This window comes from Nansenia antarctica, assembly GCF_963989245.1.
Source record: "Nansenia antarctica genome assembly, chromosome: 7".
NCBI classification, from domain to species: domain Eukaryota; kingdom Metazoa; phylum Chordata; class Actinopteri; order Argentiniformes; family Microstomatidae; genus Nansenia; species Nansenia antarctica.
The window spans coordinates 48,750,364-48,770,277 of record NC_137677.1 but is presented as its reverse complement, the minus strand read 5'-3'; the positions used below and the strand labels follow the sequence as shown (position 1 = coordinate 48,770,277).

Genomic DNA, 19,914 nt, shown 5'->3' with positions numbered 1-19,914 from the left:
TCATGGTGTATTTAAACCTATGGCCCACATTCACTGGTTGTCTTAATGTCCCCCTCTAGTGGACAGTGACTTTGCCCGCACATATGTATGTGTTTCTGAAGTAATACTATTGGTCCATGGCCCCAGAGAAGGGTTAGGTTTAGCTGTATGAAAGCAGGTCTCCACGGCTCTGCCTGTGTGTGAAGTGGATGTCTGGTAGACATGGTGAGGCAGCTATCTGGGGCACATCCAGTGGGTGAGAGGTATATGGCTGTTGTGAGATAGAAATGTGTGTGTGTGTGTGTGTGTGTGTGTGTGTGTGTGTGTGTGTGTGTGTGTGTGTGTGTGTGTGAGAGAGAGATTGATCAGATTTTATTAACAAGAGAGGCTTATATTTCAGGTTGTTTCAAGAGTGTAAAGTATGAAATACAAACACCCTAAGATATGGCAACACTACATTGCACAAGATTGGACAGATTAAATCTCCCCTTGCTTAAATCACTATATTGTGTGTTGTGTAACAAGAACCCCTCTACCCCACTATAAAAGCAGAACCCTATGATCGCTATCAACAGGAAGTGAACATCATAAAAGACATCTCGTGAATCACATGAACAACAATGAGAAAAACATGCTATTCTCACTTCACTCAAAACATCTCAAAGCAATAATATCACGCTTCACTTGTGTTATCCCTGGTTTCCTTCTCCAAACGCATGCATGCATGTGCCCACACACACACGCACACACACACACACACACGCACACACACACACACACACGCACACACACACACACACACACACACACACACACACATACACACACACACACACACACACACACACACACATACACACACACACACACACACGCACACGCACACATACACACACACACACACACACACACACACACTATTTGCCTCTTTCTCTCTCTCTCTCTCTCTTTCTCTAATGAGGACAGTACATGACACTCTCACCTACTGATTGCTCTTGTATGGGTAAACAGGAAAGCCGCAGTTTTAACATGCCACCCAGAACATTTTCTTTGACGATAAAGCTGTCGTACAGCTTTGACCGATCTACTTGTTTCATGAATGTGTTGTCTCTCTCTTGCTTTGGTCTACACCTTGTGCCCTGCTTCTGCTACCATGCTATGGGCATCAATTATATTCATACTCTAACTGCAGTAATTACACACAGCTACTGTTCTTTTTGAGATAACACAACACTTTTCTGTAGACCTGTTGTTAATTACAATAGTGACATGTCATATCTAGCTGCTGGGTTGTTGCAGATAGAGTTTACGTTGCAGATATGGGGTTGTGTGGTGTGTTGCTGTAAAGCATGTGATGAGGGTGGGTGAAAGCAGCATGGTTGGGCTGAGATAAAGGGATTGTGAAATGATGCTGCCCAAAACTATGCCCAAACCACAAACTCCTCTCCTCATAAATTCTCACAAGTTGTGAGAAGAAGAATGTGTCCCAAATGAACTAACCTGGTAAAATACAGCGAAGTGTGTGCCTCTCAGAAAGGGTGGCATATTGTAGAAGTTTGACTAGATGACGCACTTCCCCTTTCCTCAGCCACTACAAAGCCAAATCCATCCATCCTTAACTCCCCTCTCATTCAAGCCTACTCGTTCTCAGAGGTGAGTTCTCAAATGACATTTTGCTCATAAATCATAATGAGAAATGGTTGTATACACAGTACAGATTCTTCAATTGAATATGCGTTATGCGTTGTCTAAAGTAATATGGTTTCTATTTAGTATCATGCTGTAACATTGAACGTGTGTGGGAGGTATATACAGCAATATATACCTTTGTTTTTTTACTTTTGCCAAAGCTTATTCAAAGTCATATGAGATTTCTGTTAATATAGCACATGGGGAGAAGTAAATTGTGCAACTGCATTGGATTCACTATTGGAATTTGTACAGTATTATGACTATAACGTGGTCCTCTGTTGCTCAGTTGGTAGAGCATGGCGCTAACAAAGCTTAGCTTGTGGTTTTGTTTCCCGCGGCAACCATACATGTATATACTGAAAAATGATGTATGTAAGATGTTGGCATATACTATATAACACTTACTATACAATTAGGCCTACATTATAAAGATTTATCAGGGGAAAGCTGTGAGAGGTGACTACTATAGTACTGTGAAAACAAAAGCCTCAAAAACATGTCGTGTGTGAATACTAGTGATTTAGAGACTATTGTATGTCAGAAGAGGAAGTTCACTCCTATGTCAAAAACATATCAAATGACACTAAAACAATTGACAAATGTCACTGTAAATGTAATATTAAGCAGAAATATTACCACCATCCGGGTCACCCTTGCAAATAAGGCTTCTAACCTCAAGTGTCTTATCTGATGAAGAAATATATACAGTACTACAGTTGATACAGATGTTTCCTCCACCCTCAGAAAACAGTTGTTGCCTCCACCCTAGTTGGGGCCCACACACACCTTTTTGTGACAGTTGTTTTCAGTGAAAGTGAAAAGTAAAAACCTTTCCTGTGTGAACTCCTCCTGCATTGTGGTCACAACAGACTTGTCAATAAAGCAGACGCCCAGGCAGCCAGACTATAGAGAGGCACGTGGCACAGAGCTTTCACACCTTCACAGGGAGTCAGCAACTCTAACTTGGCAACTGTCTACCTGTCTCCAAACTTCTGAGAATTGTGAGATGACTGGCTTGCTATGCCCTCAGTAATCATTTCCCACAAATAGAAAATGTGTGCAAGGTTGACACAGATAGATCTCAAGAAAAACAACGACACAAACGTAAACCATTTGTACTGAAATCTCTCTGTACTGTGTCTGTTTGATTCCAGGTAGTGTGTTGAGAAGCCATAACCATGCCTTTGAGTTCCAACACCACCACCACCAAACTGGACAACGCCACCTTGTCCCTGTTTCAGCAAACCTTCACCAGCACCGCCATCTCTATCATCTACATCGTTGTCACGGTCATCAACCTGACAGGGAACGGCCTCTCCATGTGCCTCCTCCTCTTCCGAACCACTCCCAAGACTCCCTCCATCATCTTCATGATCAACCTGACCCTGACTGACCTGGCTCTGGGGACTGCCCTGCCCTTCCAGATCGCCTACCAGATCCAAGGATATGACTGGACTCTGGGACCCGGGATGTGCAGGTATTTTCTATTCATTCATCATTCACTGACCTAGATGAGCCCCGTTAAGTTCTGGCAAAATGGTAGTACACATTGTTATTTCAAACTTAGAGGGCAGCGTTCTTTAGTCATGGAGGACAACAAGGTGTGAAGGTTGTTTATTACAGTCCAGTACTACAGTATCACATCTCATGCTAACATTCCTCATTCCATTCCATGCATTACAATGATCCCGTCCACCAATTTCTACCTCCACCAACCTCCCCTGGTATACAGTATACCTACAGTAGTGGTGGCAGAATTTCAGTGAAAGTCTATAAACTTGAAACTATTTACAATGGATGCATTTGTAACTCTGTTCCACAGGTTCCTTACGCTGATGTTCTTCACTAACATGTACTGCTCCATCCTGACCATGACGGCCATCAGCGTGGATCGCTACCTGGGCATCACCAAGCCCATGTGGTTCCGTGAGACCCGGGGGAAGAAGTCCTTCGCTGTGGTATGCTGCTTAGTCATGTGGACGCTCGTCCTAGGAGTTCTGTCCCCACTGATGAAGACCGACCTGACGTTCCACATTCCAGAGCTGCAAATCACCACCTGCTTTGATGTTCTTAAGAAGGACATGCTTCCATCCATTCAGGCATGGGCGGGCTTCCTCTTTGGCATGTTTGTGGTCCTCTTCCTCGTCCCGTTCTGTGCGACTGTGTTCTGCTATGTTAGCATCATCCGCAAGCTGGCCAGAGACTCCAGGAGCAGAGGAAGCAGGAATCAGAAGGAGAAAGCCATACGTCTGGCTGTCATTGTGCTCTTAGTCTTCACTCTCTGCTTTGCTCCCAACAACATCCTGCTGCTGGCTCATACAGTGCGCAGACTGTACTATGGTGACTCTCTCTACATGGCCTACAAGCTGTCTCTCTCTTTCAGCTGCTTCAACAGCTGTCTGGACCCGTTCATCTACTACTTTGCTTGTAAAGAGTTCCGTCAGAAGCTGAGGCAGATGCTGAAACTAAACAGCATGAGCAGTGTGGACACGGGCAAGACAGAACAGCGCAAAGAGAGTTTGCGTTCAGCCCAGTATGTGTCCGAGGGACAGAATTGTGAAGGCTCTGTCTTATGTAAATAACGCAAATACCCTGTAGAGAAAAGGGATGAAGGAAGTATGTGTGTGTATATGTGTGTGTGTGTGTGTGTGTGTGTGTGTGTGTGTGTGTGTGTGTGTGTGTGTGTGTGTGTGAGAGAGTGTGAAAGAGAGGGGGGCGGGCAGACGGAGGGGACATTTGTCTTTACTGACAAACAAGATGGCATGTTGCAACATCTTTTTTTTTTTTTTTTATCAAATTATATGACTAAATAATTTAACTGCAATATTTTGTGTGTTCTGTATATAAATCAACCAGGGCAGACAGTGCCAACCTTCTTCAAAATAAAGTGAAAATAAATATTTATAAAATATTCCATCCAAGTATTCTAATTTGTATTAAGTGGAGAAAAAGAAACAAAAAGTAAATTAAATATTGGTAATAGAAGGATAACATTCTAACATCAATCTTCTGATGCGAATTAAAATAAAACTTGTTCAAATATGATCCGTATGTTCTGCAATAACTAAGGACCAAATTCAGAAGTTATGTGAATAAACAGTAACAATAGCTGGTGTACAGTGTCAGGCTATCCATGCAGTCTATGGATCGATGAAATGAATCTGTCCAATGGGGCACTGAAGTCAAACCATGATGCCATGCGATTGGCTGACTGTTCTTCCTCTATTTTGCGTCTTCACGTTCACGCATGCGCTGTGGCACAGTTCGTAACTCAACAACCCTTTCTTGACAGGACCTGAAGAGTAGAGGACTTTCTGCAGGTAAGGTAATGCGATGTTTTTGTATGTACCGTTTCTTGTGTTATAGACCATATTAGAGCTAAATGCAGCTCAGCTGTTGTCAACATGTGAGTTTCTCACTGCTGGATCGTTGAACTTTCGTGAGTGTTGACCAGGCATCTTCTCCAGGCAGTGAGTTATTCTCAAGCCAAGCATGCTTTATAATGCAGCAACATACTTATTGTATCATAGTGTTCAATAATAGTAATGATTATTGTCAACACGATTATAATCTGTGAATATATGTCTGGTCAATGCTAATAGTAACTCGATGACTATCTATTACATAATGACAATAATGACAGGTGAGTGTAACTAACTTTTTTTGAAACGTAATACGTCTAGTAAACACAAATATTAAGCCATAAATGTTATGTAAACCAGCTCTTTTCCCTTTTTTATTTTACCCTTGGACCTCTTGTTTTTTGTCTTTTTTCCAAGCACCAGGGGAGCCCCCCCCTCCTAAATTTCGTTGTATGGTACCTGTACTGTATTAATGACAATAAAGACCATTCATTCATTCATTCATTCATCAAATGAGGCACAGACAGAAACGTGTTCATGTGTGGGCTGAGAAATTGCAACAATTAGGCTACATGCGTGCCTTGGGGCACCGGTTACCACATATCATTACAGTGAGTGGGATAACACCCACTTTACAGCACATACTGGTTCATTGTCTGGAACTGCACACATTGTACCCTATCACATGCTCACTTGCATGCAAGTGAAGTGTGGATCTGTTTACAAGGTTAATGCATGAGTAAACAGATGTGAATGCCAAATTGCTGACTGAAACAACCCAGATTTTTTAATGTTTAACTTTTATATTGATGACCTCAGGGCTGTGAGGAGCGATTGAGGTCACCATGGTGTTGAACCCTGTGATTTCCAAGCTGACCGGTAAGCTGGTCGTTTTGGCCAGCGCGTCTCCAAGGAGACTGGAGATTCTGACCAATGTGGTGAGACCGTAGGCCAACAGTCTGCTATTTAAATGATGAGGATGATGTTTTGTTTTGTTTTGTTTATTAGGATCCCCATTAGCTCCGACACAAAAATCACATTTGAACAATTATCAACATAAGCTTGGATCACTTGGTTTGATGTTAATTTTAATTAATTTTGCCATTTAGCAGACGCCTTTAATCCAAAGCGATTTACAATTACGAATTACAGGGACATTCCCCCTGGAGTAACTGAGGGCTAAGTGCCTTACTCAAGGGCACACTAGTAGTGGTGTGGTTTCAGGCGGGATTTGAACTCACAACCTTCCGATCACAAGTCCAACTCACTATCCACTAGACCACCACTACCTACTGATGTTACATACCTAGAACATTTCCTTGTTACGGCAATGCTCTTATCCATTTTAGTTGTGATATTATCAATATGTTCATGTCAACATATGTCAACATGTAAGTTTGATGATGAGGATGATGAGGATGTCCTCATGTTATTCCATTTATGTTACAGGGTTTACGGTTTGAGGTGGTGCCATCCTGGTTCAAAGAGACCCTGGACAAGAGGCTGTTTAAAACACCCCAGGGGTATGCTGTGGAGACAGCCAAACAGAAGGCCCTAGAGGTGGCTAGGAGGATGCCCTTTGTGAGTAAAGCTCTAGAATGTCTTAATTCTAGCTGACCATTCATTTTCTTTTTATACTAAGTGACTATAATTGTGCCTTTTTGATTCTGACCTAATTTGTTATAAATGACTAATAAAGTTATTTCTTGGTTTGTTTTAGAAACACCTGAAGACTCCAGACATTGTGATCGCAGCAGACACTGTTGTGGTGAGAGGAATCAGTTAACTATAACATTATTCTTCTCTCCAATGTGATACATCTTTCACACTACTTTATTCTGTATGCGGTTGTCTTCTTTGCACAGACAGTGGATGGGCTGATTCTTGAAAAACCAGTTGACAAGCAAGATGCATATAGAATGCTCTCAAGGTTTGTATGCATATAGAATGCTCTCAAGCATGCCCAATTGCCTCTTTGACACATATGGCATTACGACCTCAGGGCTGTTGGGACATTTGGACATAATCATTCGGAAAACGGAATGTCCAGAACGGAATGTCCTTCACCTTCACCTCTCCTTCACCTGTTTTTATAGGTTGAGTGGTAAAGAACACAGTGTTTTTACTGGAGTAGTGATCGTTCTCTGCCACGAAAAACAAGGTAAGCCGCCAAAAAAGAATGGAGAAAAGAGGGGTATAATCTTTATAGTCTTTTTATTATGCCACAGACTTAAATATTTTTTCCTCTCTTTTTTAAGATGAAGAGACTGAATACCAGGTGATTGACTTCTATGAAGAAACTAAGGTGAAGTTTGCAGAACTGTCTGAAGATATGCTCTGGGAGTACATCAATAGTGGAGAACCCATGTGAGTTTAACCCTTCAACTTTTGTTTGCAATAGGGTAATGACTGTCGATATTTCCTGGAGTAGTATGCATGCTCACCTCTCAGAGGAACACTTCAGGTCACTTCAATGAATTTAAACTGTGTGAACTGGTGGCTTAGTGGACTTTGATTCCACCAACATGTCCTTGTTTGCATATTATGGGTCAGAGTCTTCTCCCCTTATTGGGTCAGAGTCTGTTCTATTTAAACATGAGATATTTGTAGGAATACACTGATACCACTTTTTTTCTTATACAAGTACTTACATTTGGGTACTTGTCAATACCAAGTACCGATACGAGTACTTGATAATACCATTACAGTTCTAACAATGACTTTGAAAACATTTTCATCAGCTGTTCCTCACTTTCTGACGGTAACAAATTAAATATATGACAAAACAGACGTGTTTGCTACCATCGCTTTGTAACACCTAAAACGTAAGTCGCTCGAGTACAAAGCAGGAAGACAAACGATACAGTGAATCAAAAACAAGCTGAATTCGCTGACAAATTAGGACTTGACGATTCCCGACTTGTCTTTCACCAGATCCTGTCAGAATTTTGCAGAGCATAGTTTGCAGTCTTTTACCTTATTTTTTCTACTTCTACTTTACTCGTCATCATCGCTTATCATAAACTATCTCCAAACTACTTTCTCCTCCTCTGCCTACCTGCTACAAGAGGTTACGTTACGTTGCTGTAAAGTGGTATCGGGAGCGGATGTATCAAAGAAGTTTTACGAGTACATGAGCACAGTATCGGGTACGAGTATGAGTACTGATATCGGTATCGGTGCATCTCGAGATATTTGTAAAGGATCTAAAGTGTAAATTGTGTGTTCAATCAATTATCTGTACAGTATGTTGCCATTTGCAGGCATACTAAACATTTCGTATTTTTTGTTCAGACATGACGTAGTCTGACACAGCACATGATTCCCCTGTCTGTCTGTGTGTGTTCATGTGTCCTTGTATTGTGTCTAATATGTGTGGGTCTGTGTCAGTGTCCTCTAATATGCTTGTGTCAGTGTCCTGTATCTAATGTGTGTGTGTGTGTGTGTGTTTCTGTGTGTGTTTCTGTCTATGTCATGTCTTGTCATGTGTGTGTGTGTCTAATCTCCGTGTGTCTGTGTCCTTGCCCTGGGCCTAATATTTGTGTGTGTGTGTGTGTGTGTGTGTGTGTGTGTGTGTGTGTGTGTGTGTGTGTGTGTGTGTCTGTGTGTCTGTCTCAGGGACAAGGCTGGGGGCTATGGTATCCAGGCGCTGGGGGGCATGCTGGTAGAGTATGTCCATGGAGACTTCCTCAATGTCGTGGGTTTCCCCCTCAATCACTTCTGCAAGCAGCTGTGCTACCTGTTCAACAACCCCCCAACCACCCTATGCCTGAGCACCCCCGTGGCCAGCCTGACCAACAACAGCACCCAAACCAGCCCAACAGCCAGCTGTGCTAACAACAGTCCCCCAGCCAGTCCCACTTCCAGCTGTCCTCCAGCCAACCTAGCCCACCACACCCCGTCAGCTAGCCCCACCTACACCAACCCTCCAGCCAACCTTGCCCACCACGTCCCCCCTGCTAGCCCCACCCACAACAGCCCTTCAGCCAGTCACGCTCACAAGGTTAGTCAAAACACTGATGTGTAATCTAATGGGCCTAAACCAATGTATACCTACTCATTTGACTTTATCGTATTACAATCTATTCAATCGAACTAGGTGAAAGGGGATGCCATTGAAAGTGAAGAGGGTGATGGATCTTGGACACTGGTGAACAGCCTGTCAAAATGCGTAGAGAATGGTGATGGTGAGGCACATGACATCCGCAACACTGCAGTACTCGAGGCAACCAGCAGGGGTGTCACGCACATGAGGAATGTCGAGGAGCATGACGACAGCGAGAGTGAAGACAGCAAGGAAGACTTAAGAAAGATTATCGAGCTCATGGATGGATTCAAAGCTTCAAAGGTATATCCTGTGGATAAATGCACGTTTTGATTATAAACACACTGTAGGCCTACAGGAAAATACTCTACGGTTGGACTCGCTGCTGTATACCTAGTTCTCATACATATATACAGTAGTTCCTAAAAACTAAATTGATGCGTCACATGAACAATATCAGTGTCATGTTAGTATCAGTTCAGGGTGATGCATCAATTTACTCTTTAGGAGTCAAACATGTCCCTTCACTTCAATGTATCTTACAGTAAACCTTACCCTCTGTTATATATCTCCTAGGCATTATTCGCAGCGTCCAAGCTGCGTTTGTTTGACGTGTTGATGAGCAGGCCGGGCCTAGAGGCTGTGGAGGTGGCTCAAGAGATCCAAACCTCTGTGAAGGGGACCAAACGCCTACTGGAGGCCTGTGTCTCCCTGGGCCTGCTTGAAAGCCAGCAGAGCAGTAAGTCTGGATCCTCACTACCCTCTTAAGAATCTGTAAATGAGTAAAGTAGAATATTAGAAATGTCTCTTTACCCTATTAGCATTATATCTGGGTGGCGGATGTTCTAATAACTGGGATTCATTTATTGCAATATATCTTAGTTTGTTTCTGACCTGCCTTCTTCTGACCGTCCCGACTCCCCAGTGCACCAGACAACGATGTACCAGAACACAGACCTGGCCAGGCGCTTCCTGTTGTCAGATGCCCCTCTCTCCCTGCAGGGCTACATCCAGCACTGTAACGAGCTGGTGTGGCCTCTCTTCACCCACCTGGAGAGTGCTGTGAAGGAGGGCACCAACCAGCATGAGAGGGCCTTCGGGAAGAAGTCTGGTGACCTGTTTCACGTGATTACCAAGATCCCCCTCTCCTATGATAATAATGAATTATTATAATTTGTATTACGGTGATACTGTATGTTGTTCAACTGTTATTTGTAAGTAACGCTGTTTCTCTTTGTTTCGTTCTTCATTTTTCTAAAGGATGCCTATTACAGCAGACATGAAGTAAAACTGCGATTCATGAACGCTATGCACAGCATCGCCAAGGTTACCGGAAGAGTGGTGGCAACAACCTTTGACCTCTCCGGTTATAAGACGGCATGTGACCTGGGAGGTAGGAATAGGATATTAGAAGGATTCCAGAGAAAACCTAACCTAACTACTCATCTCAATGTTACTAACCAATCAACCAATTTAGCTAACCCTAGAAAGAACCCTCATCCATGTTGTGTTTGGCTTCCTCTACCCAGGATGTACTGGTGCTATAGCCTATGAGTTTGCCAGAGCCTACCCAGAGCTGTCTGTGACTGTGCTTGACTTGCCTGCAGTCATCGAGATGAGTGGTCACTTCCGCCCACACAACGCAGAGGACAGAGTATCGTTTGTTGCAGGTCTGTTCATTTACAAACAATGGATGAACTGACAATACTACTGTTGTCATAGTTAGATAATATTGAGACATTCACTGAGCTGATTTCCTCTGTGATTTGCTTATTCTACGATGTTAAATGTAAGACTATGAATGCAGTTATTTTTGACAGTAATTCAAACGTCTTTTTTGTATGTCTGAACAGGAGATTTCTTTAAAGACAAGCTTCCCAAAGCAGACATGTACATCCTGGCAAGAATCCTGCATGACTGGTCAGATGAGAAAGTACATGCCTTGCTGAGTAAAATTTCGGACGCATGCGTGCCAGGTAAGATTGAGAAACATATTGCAGTACTCTCTCCATTGTGAATTTTTTATCTTTTTATTTTATGAAATCTTAAAAGTATTGATCCAATCATTGCCATTACCATAGCCCACATGTTACTCTTCAATATTTTTGTCATTGTGAATATATATTTATATATATATATATATATATAAATAATATCTATATATATAATAATATAATAATATATAATACAATTTGTATTTATGTAGCACTTTTCTCAAACTCAAAATGTATGTCTATTGTTGTTGTTACAGTGTAGAGGTTTAGTCTAAGTTTACCTCTGAAAGTCATAAGAAAAAGCCCAGAGCCCATCACTACAGAACTAGCCAAACATTCGGTGGCAGCCAGTCTGTTTCTGCTTTCAACAACACTCCATCGCTGCCTTGCCAAGCAATGACACGTTGGCTAAAGCAGAAACAGACTGGCATCCAAGCTGCAGAAGCATGTATTCTACTCCCAAATGAGTATGCCCATCGTGGTCCTAGGCAGCGCAGTGTTGGTGAGTGAGATCTTCCTGGATGAGGACAGGAGGGGGCCGAGCCGGGGGCTTCTCCAGGCCCTCAGTATGAGCGAGGGGAGACAGAGGAGCGCCACAGAGTACAGCCTCCTACTGAAGAGCCACGGCTTCACCACAGCGCATGTCAAACACACACATAATCTCCTGGACGCTATCCTCTGCCTCAAAGACTGACCCACAGACATGTCCTAGAAGGAATAATGTGGTTATGTTATTATCAGTCCAAAAGCGCTGAGAGGGACGAAGGGCTAAGATGGGTCTTTGCAACAGTGTCTATGGTCACTTACTGTATCTTTCCCACACTGACCTTGCCTGTTTAATCTGGTGTTTAATTTGTTAGAGCCTTGATCTATACCCTCCATGGTGGTCCTAGGATTAAGGCACCATCAGCAGTTGATCTGAAACGTGTGTCATAAAACCTACATAACAGTGATGTCATGATGTCAGCAAATGATAACTGGACCTCACATTTTCCCAACATTTTGCCTAAATGTTGAGACCACTATGACACTGCATTCTTTACTGTTTGACCATGTAATTTTCAAATCATGTTACTAAATGATTGTGGTTTTCTGTCAAATACAGAAATAAATCTTTCTATTGATCGAAGGGAATTCAACTGTACTGTACTTTTTCCCCACTCAGAGTTAAGTGTTACTGACCATGTTGTGTATGTACAGCCTACCCTTTCCTACATATCTGATCAGACCGCCATGTGTTTTGAATGACAATACTGTATGTAGTGTAAAGGGGCAATACATTACGTAATAAAATCTCATTTTCCAACAATGACAACGTGGGTATTAAATCCGGGCCTTGGCCCACGACTGTTTGTTTTCATCCTTCTCCTCTACTGAAGGACTGATTCAGACCTGGGAACTTGAGTATATTCTAAAAGAAGACCTTTTGTTGTACCACAGGATGTGCAGTGGTTTTAGCTGAGACCATGTCGGACGGACCAACCCCCTACCCCTCCCTCCAGTCTCTGAACATGCTGGTCCAGACTGAGGGCAAGGAAAGGCCCAAAAACTGCTACAGAGACCTGCTGATAAAATATGGGTTTGGAGAGATACGCATGTCTCTCACCAGGAACTTCCTGGACGTTGTCATAGGCATTAAAAAATAGCAATTGTGAATCGTCTTACAGACAACGTGTAGTTTCAGAGGTATCACATGTGCTCTATAGTAGTGCTGTGATTTTTGAGTGTAAAATGTGTCCTTTTTTTTGCTTTCATATGGAAAGTACCAGTTCAGTATTAATACATTGGAAATTATGTTGTGCTAGTGATCCTGTGCCTAATCCAAAACTGTAAAGCAGTCGAAATGACTAGAACAGCTTAGCAGAAGCTTACTATCTCAGTAGTATGTAGGGTTTTCAAAGATTTTAAAAACATACAGGCCAACATTATTCTGCAGTTTTTATGAAAATAAACTTTTTCAAGTTGCAAGTTTCAAGTTTTCTTCAATTACCCCTGAGTGTTATATTGATTTACATTTTATTTCAGACGGTATCATTGAAATTATTAACTCATTGATAATCTTCCTTAATGGACGTATGGGTTGGTGAATGCACTGTGGTTGGTGATGGACTCTGTCAGACTGAAGCGTGACTGATGTGACTCATGCTCATCCCTGTATCCTCTCGCGATAGTCTAATAGAACTTCGCGTGCCAACGTTCTCCCATTTTGTCCTATGCACGGCTGCTGAACAACCTCTGGTACCCAAACCCAGCAGCAACCCTCCATCACTGCGCCGCTTCGTCTCCTCCTCTGCTATTCCCCAGCATTGACGCTTCAGACACCCGCAGTCATGGGAGATGCAGCCGTGTCTTTTGCCAAGGACTTTTTGGCAGGTGGAGTTGCAGCTGCCATCTCCAAAACGGCCGTCGCCCCAATTGAGCGAGTCAAACTCCTTCTGCAGGTAAGTCAGACTGGCCGTCTGCTGTCAGAAGCATAAAGTTAGCAAGTTAGTTTGAATTCGCAAGGTCTTCGTGTTGTAAACCGCTTTGCACAAGTCGCTTTCAACTATCAGTGTAGCTCTTATTAACCCTGGTTGACTGATGCATCTCGCACCTGGTCACTTTCTCCTTCCCTCTTTCTGCATGCATCCTTTCTGCGCACAGTCGCACGGGCTAGCGAATCCCTCGTATGGCAACATATTCATATTCACATGCTTTTTTTTTAATAGCAAATGTTAATGGTTAAATGATTCTATTCGGATAATGTATATGTTAAATTGCTAGTTTTGCTAGCAATTCTTTGCTAAGCTAACATCTGCATCACTCGTGGTGGGGTGCTGCAGTCACATCTGCAGTGTCATCAGATATCTCAAGCTCACGTGATGTAACAGAGTAGCTATGAAAAAAAGAATGATCAAATATTTTAAAGTCACTTTTAGAGAACCACACGTTCAAGTGACATACTACTGTACAGTATGGTCACAGGAAGCCACTGACTTTAAGTGAATGTACATTCTGACAGGTCACCCTAGCTACATTTTGAACCTACGTAGTTGCTGTTACTGCATATGGCCTGTGAGGAAATAAACCTGCAATGTTTCAATCTATCCCACTAACATGAACATCTGATACTGTACCTAAAAGTCACTGAGTCACTGCTCCCCTCCCCTCTCCTCTCCCCTTTCAGGTCCAACATGCCAGCAAACAGATCACCGCTGATATGCAGTACAAGGGCATCATTGATTGCGTCACACGCATCCCTAAAGAGCAAGGCTTCTACTCCTTCTGGCGTGGAAATATGGCCAATGTCATACGCTACTTCCCTACCCAGGCCCTCAACTTCGCTTTCAAAGACAAGTACAAGCAGGTCTTCCTAGGAGGAGTCGACAAGCACACACAGTTCTGGCGCTACTTTGCCGGTAACTTAGCCTCCGGTGGTGCAGCCGGAGCTACCTCCCTCTGCTTCGTGTACCCCCTGGATTTTGCCCGTACCCGTTTGGCGGCTGATGTGGGCAAAGCAGGAGCCACCAGGGAGTTTAACGGGCTAGCAGACTGCCTGAAGAAAGTCACCAAGTCTGATGGGATCCGGGGCCTGTACCAGGGCTTTGGTGTATCTGTGCAGGGTATCATTATCTACAGGGCGGCCTACTTTGGGGTCTATGATACGGCTAAAGGTACAGGGCCATCAATCAATCAATTATCCCATTCATTGTGATATTTAGTTTAGCAGCAGGGTAGTAGCATACAAATAACAAATACAAATAATTACATACAAACAAATTCCATACACAGAAAAGTTTAAATGTGGGGCCATACAGACTCAGGAATTCTGATGAAACTGGGGCAATTTGTAGTAATGCCAAATTATACAGAGAATTAGGAAGCATAACTCAACCCAATGCTGATATTCTAAGTCTAACCATGTTTCTGATTACAGAATATAGGCTCTTTACTCTTACTCCTTTATACCCAGAGTTTTCGGATGCTAAACTCAAGTACCGTATATATACTGTATGGCCAGATGTTGGTGATTCCTGAATATGACTATAAGATAACTGAATAGAGCCCACACAATCGGCTACAACACAAACACCTTTATTGAAGTACAGATAACACATGTTTGCACCTCATGACGAATTCAACTAGTTCCACATTTAACCACTGTTGTATGTGATTGGCTGCGGTGCAGGTATGCTTCCTGATCCCAAGAACGCCTCCATCTTGGTCAGCTGGATGATCGCCCAATCAGTGACAGCCGTGGCCGGTGTGGTGTCCTACCCCTTTGACACTGTGAGGCGTCGCATGATGATGCAGTCAGGACGCAAAGAAGGTAAAGAGAAGATGATCATGCATGAAAATAACCACTGAGGGGTTCACACAGGAGATCACATTCCTGATCCTTATTCTGACATGAATTACATCATACTCTGAAATAAAGCTGCACGGTGTGTTTAATTATAAGACTTTGAATGATTGACAAAGAGAGATAAATGTTTCTTTATCGTAATATGAACATGTTATCATGTTTATGCAAGCACATACATCTTATCCTATTCTTATGTTGTGTTTGGCCACCCAGCGGATATCATGTACACTGGAACCATGGACTGCTGGAAGAAAATTGCCCGTGACGAGGGGGGCAAGGCCTTCTTCAAGGGAGCCCTGTCCAACGTGCTCCGAGGCATGGGGGGAGCATTCGTCCTGGTCCTCTACGATGAATTCAAGAAATATGTTTAAATCAAACCTCTTCCTCCCACCTCAAAAAACTGGTTTAGACAAACTCTGAACAAGTGCAGTAGAGTAGGTGACTGTTACCACTGACGTTATTTAAGCTTTACCCCAAACCCTGTCTTTTCAACACACTATGTATGTATGGGGTCTAGGATACTGTATATTTAGTGAACCAAGGGCAACTTATCCCTCAAATCAAAGAGCTATATACACTCTGTTTTAAACAGTATATTTTTTGCTCAGTTTGGTTTGTTAGATGATATACTTGATTGATTGTCTTCTTTTGCACAGAATGGTTACATAATATAACTTTTATTTTTTCCTATAAAGACTAGCCCTCCGAAATAAAACTATAAGGAGAGCTGTTGTTTTTTGTCATCTTATTGCTTAGCTGTCTCCCACATCCCAAGTGATATGTGATATTCCTGGAATGTTCCCAGAAATATTTGCTTTGCAGTTATAGTAATTTGTGTAATGTGTTGCTGTGTCAGAAACCCTCCTCAAGATGGCATCACAGAACCGCACCTCATGCTTTTTCAGTTTCCTCTGATTTGTTATACAGACTTCCATATTTTGTTACACAACTTAAAACTCTCAAATAACAAAGAAGGACATACTATAGCAATTTGACAATAACATTAATGGGAGTTACTAGAATTAAGAGTTTTATGTTGTCAAGTTCAGGATTAGAAAAGTGTTGGAATCAGTTGGTCATGTCACATAGGGTCTCAACTACATGAAAGCATAATGACAAGAGTCTTACATTTCTTACAGACATGCTTTATGTCTGTCAGCTTGGAGGTGAAGACCAGAACAGCCAAACAGCTGATTGGACAATTGGACAATCTGGGAATATCTGATGCCAGAATAAATCGCTCTCTTGCTCATATTATTTGTGACATGAAAAGTGTATTTCCATTATTCTTCGTTTTGGATCTTTTCCTAAGTATTTTCCTAGTCGGGTAATAAGGGGAGTCATACTATTCACGGCTATTTTCCTGTCAATCTGAGATCAGGCCCTTGGTAGTATCGAGCTGATCTTCGTTATCCAGACTAGTCTTTGTAATGGGAAGAGACATACAAAGGGTGGGTTACAGTTCAGTGTGTATAGCACATAAGGTCTATTGTCATTTCAACACACATGTTGTATGCATTGAGAACCTTCACATTTGAAATGTTGTTGTGGTCCCTCACAGACTAGATCATGTGAATGCCTGTATAAATGTAATAAAACGCAATACCTCAATGTTATTTTGTGATATAAACTTAATTTATACAGTAGATGTAAACTTTCCATCAACTTAATGTTGTCATGCTTAAATCTAAACTTAAATCAATGTAGAAAAAATATATTTGAAGTGAAATCGTCTTCAACATCAACCCAAAACATAGAAGCAATAGCTTCTACTTTTTCATGGTCAACTTTTCACATTTACTTATAAATGTATATAACATAAAGAACATGAAGAAACAACATCCACAGGCAAATGCACTGGCTGCATTGGTTATGGTGGGAAAAACTGTGGGCTTGTGAATTACATTCAAGAGTTACAGATACAAATCAAAGATAAAATGGTGACTAAATTACTGTTGCTGAAAAACATGATTTATCAAAAGATTCTGTAATCATTCTTCTCTACTATCCCAGCTGCACCCACTCACGCCTAATGTCTTGGGTTTTGTTTACCAGCGTTAATAGACAGGACTTTGCAAGGCTTTGTAATGAAAACCATTCAAGTCAATCAACTTTAGCAGAGATCAAAGGCCAGTGTAGTTTAGGAAAATGGCTGAAACTCGAGAGTAATCTTCTGTAATGTGATCCTGCTTGTTGAGCACTCACTGTACTGTACAATACGTGTTGGATAAATACACAGTCATTTTCTTCAAATGCAGCTTTGACAAGGAGCAGGACATTCACCTGCAAGTAATTACGATACTAGTGTTAACTGCTTTGATATTAAAATGACTGATTTAAAACCATTTGCTGCTCGTAGATAGCCGGAGATTTGCAACCACTTCCACATGTTGATACCATGGATAAGCTGAAATGAACAACATGGGACATAAATGAACTACGCTGCTTTTCCCTTTTTAGCAGCCAACACATAACCCAATAAAGCTGTGTATGCAATTTGGCAATTTGATTGCATGCTAACATTGATATGGTTAGGTCATTTTATTACCTTGTATATGATACCAGCAGTAGGTACAATGATTTGATATACACAGATGCTGTATATATGAGTATATATGACTTGGATTTACATTTAGTTATTTTTCTTCAAACTATACCGTGATTGATAAGCACACCAAGTATATTGGACAATTTCATGTTGCTATGTAGTACTACACTAACTACAGGCAGCATATGCAGGCTAGAAATAGATATACTGTTATATACATATAAACACAGCTCTGGAAAAAATTAAGAGACCACTCCAAATATTTCTTAAATTCCATTCCATTGTCTGTTGAATTCCAACACAGGCACACCTCATTCTACTTAGTGAAGTACTGATTAGTTGATCACCTGAACCAAATCTTATTTATCATGTATAAAACCCACTGCTGTGGTCATCACTGTCCTCTTGCAATAGGACCAGCTGGATGGCAAAAACAGTGCTAGTAGTACCTCAAAAGTAATTGGAGTCCAAAAAGAACTATTGACCGTGACAGAAGAATTGAAAGTGAGGAAAAGAAGGGTTCAATTCTGGCTTTACTGGCAGAGGGATACAGTGAGTGTCAGGTTGCTTCCATCCCTAACATTTCAAAAATAACACAGCTACAGACCGGCAGAGGGCAAAAATGACTCTCCACTGACCGGGATGACCGCCAACTCATTCCAATGTCACTCAACAACTGTAGGGTGACATCAAGTGACCTACAGAAAGAATGGCAAACGGCAGCTGGGGTGAAGTGCTCGGCCAGGACGATTCAAAACAGGCTCCTTGGGGCAGGGCTGTGGCTAGAAAAAAGCACTTCATTGAGTGACATTCGAACCAATTGGCGGTCATCCCGGTCAGTGGAGAGTCATTTTCACCCTCTGCCGGTTTGTAGCTTTGTTGTCCCCGATGTCTGCTGCTTGACCTTGACCTTAAATAAGCGATGTGCAGAAGAATTGTATCTATGCACCCACATGGGGGTGATGTTGGACAAGAAATCAGTGGTGCTGTGGCGCATCTTTCCTCTCAGGGGTAATGGGATCTTCTACACAATATGTTGATGATAAGATGCATACTCATTTTTTGTCCGCTGAAACATTGTATGATTTCATGTCTGTTATGTTGTATCATATAGCCACTGTGTTACTTAGTAAAAGATAGGCTAGCATTTCAAATGAATTTTTGATGAAGAACAATTCTATTTTTATCGATGAAATAGCATTGAAGGTCCCTTGCTCTCTTAGACAATTTGGTTTTCTATTAACACTCAATACTGCACTCACTTTGACACTTATTTTGAGGAATGTACCTTTTGCATATCAGACATCCACTACTGCTGCTGCCCACAAAGAGAATAAGTCAGACGAAAGCTCCTCAACTTACATTTGATTTGAGAAATGTGCAATTGTTCAAGGTGGATAGTGTTTCATTGATTTGTTTCAAAGATGGAAGAAAAATAACCTCAGGGCTTCTACCAGTTTGAAATAACAATGGAGCTTTCTCCTGTTTGTAGTTATGTTGGTATCTTTCAGGCCAGACAGAACAGGAATATTGAAGGAATTTCTGAGTGGAAGCAACTGTAGGTGGTGACTGTATGATGAAGATTATGAACAGGTTAGAGTGGTTTGAGGCCTATTTCTACTTTCCAGACCCAGAACCTGATCTGTAGACACAGTAGTGAGGCAGTTTACATTTCAACAAAGCCAAAATACTGAGTGAGCCCAAAGTTCTACACCTTTCACACCAGTACCTTTCTGTCCATGACTGCCTCTCACATATTCCATCAACAATCTAAAGAACAATTAGCAAAATCTATTAATAGTGGTACATTAAATGTATGTCTTTATTTGAAAAGGATATAGTGATACATTCAGTTCAGAATTAGAGGAACAGCCGGAAGCGACAACTTTAAAAAGTCTATAGGTCAAGTGGAGCAAATGCTTCTAAATGTTCATGTTAATCTCATTGAC

General features: G+C 41.9%; 3 protein-coding genes across 7 annotated transcripts; all 3 read left to right on the top strand.

Annotated features, from left to right (window-relative positions):
- Positions 1-2,849: 2,849 nt before the first annotated feature.
- Positions 2,850-4,253, top strand: p2ry8 (P2Y receptor family member 8; the record flags this gene model as incomplete). The annotated part of the gene is made up of 2 exons (XM_080536846.1): positions 2,850-3,148; positions 3,494-4,253. 2 exons carry the CDS (start codon positions 2,850-2,852, stop codon positions 4,251-4,253), a joined length of 1,059 nt encoding a protein of 352 aa, XP_080392972.1.
- Positions 4,254-4,927: 674 nt separating this feature from the next.
- On the top strand, positions 4,928-13,036 carry asmtl (acetylserotonin O-methyltransferase-like). 5 transcript variants are annotated; one of them, XM_080536372.1, is made up of 15 exons: positions 4,928-4,991; positions 5,853-5,971; positions 6,483-6,614; positions 6,754-6,801; positions 6,899-6,963; positions 7,130-7,194; positions 7,292-7,400; positions 8,652-9,036; positions 9,133-9,381; positions 9,655-9,817; positions 10,004-10,203; positions 10,339-10,471; positions 10,608-10,748; positions 10,932-11,054; positions 12,513-13,036. In XM_080536372.1, exons 2-15 carry the CDS (start codon positions 5,879-5,881, stop codon positions 12,716-12,718), a joined length of 2,112 nt encoding a protein of 703 aa, XP_080392498.1. In that variant the 5' UTR covers positions 4,928-4,991; positions 5,853-5,878; the 3' UTR covers positions 12,719-13,036. The 5 variants fall into 5 exon arrangements, with proteins under 5 accessions (XP_080392498.1, XP_080392501.1, XP_080392499.1 ...); XM_080536375.1 differs by lacking the exon at positions 12,513-13,036 and adding an exon at positions 11,561-12,506; XM_080536373.1 differs by having other exon boundaries at positions 4,960-4,996.
- Positions 13,037-13,165: 129 nt separating this feature from the next.
- On the top strand, positions 13,166-16,108 carry slc25a6 (solute carrier family 25 member 6). The gene is made up of 4 exons (XM_080536377.1): positions 13,166-13,513; positions 14,239-14,725; positions 15,241-15,381; positions 15,631-16,108. Exons 1-4 carry the CDS (start codon positions 13,403-13,405, stop codon positions 15,786-15,788), a joined length of 897 nt encoding a protein of 298 aa, XP_080392503.1. The 5' UTR covers positions 13,166-13,402; the 3' UTR covers positions 15,789-16,108.
- Positions 16,109-19,914: the final 3,806 nt, after the last annotated feature.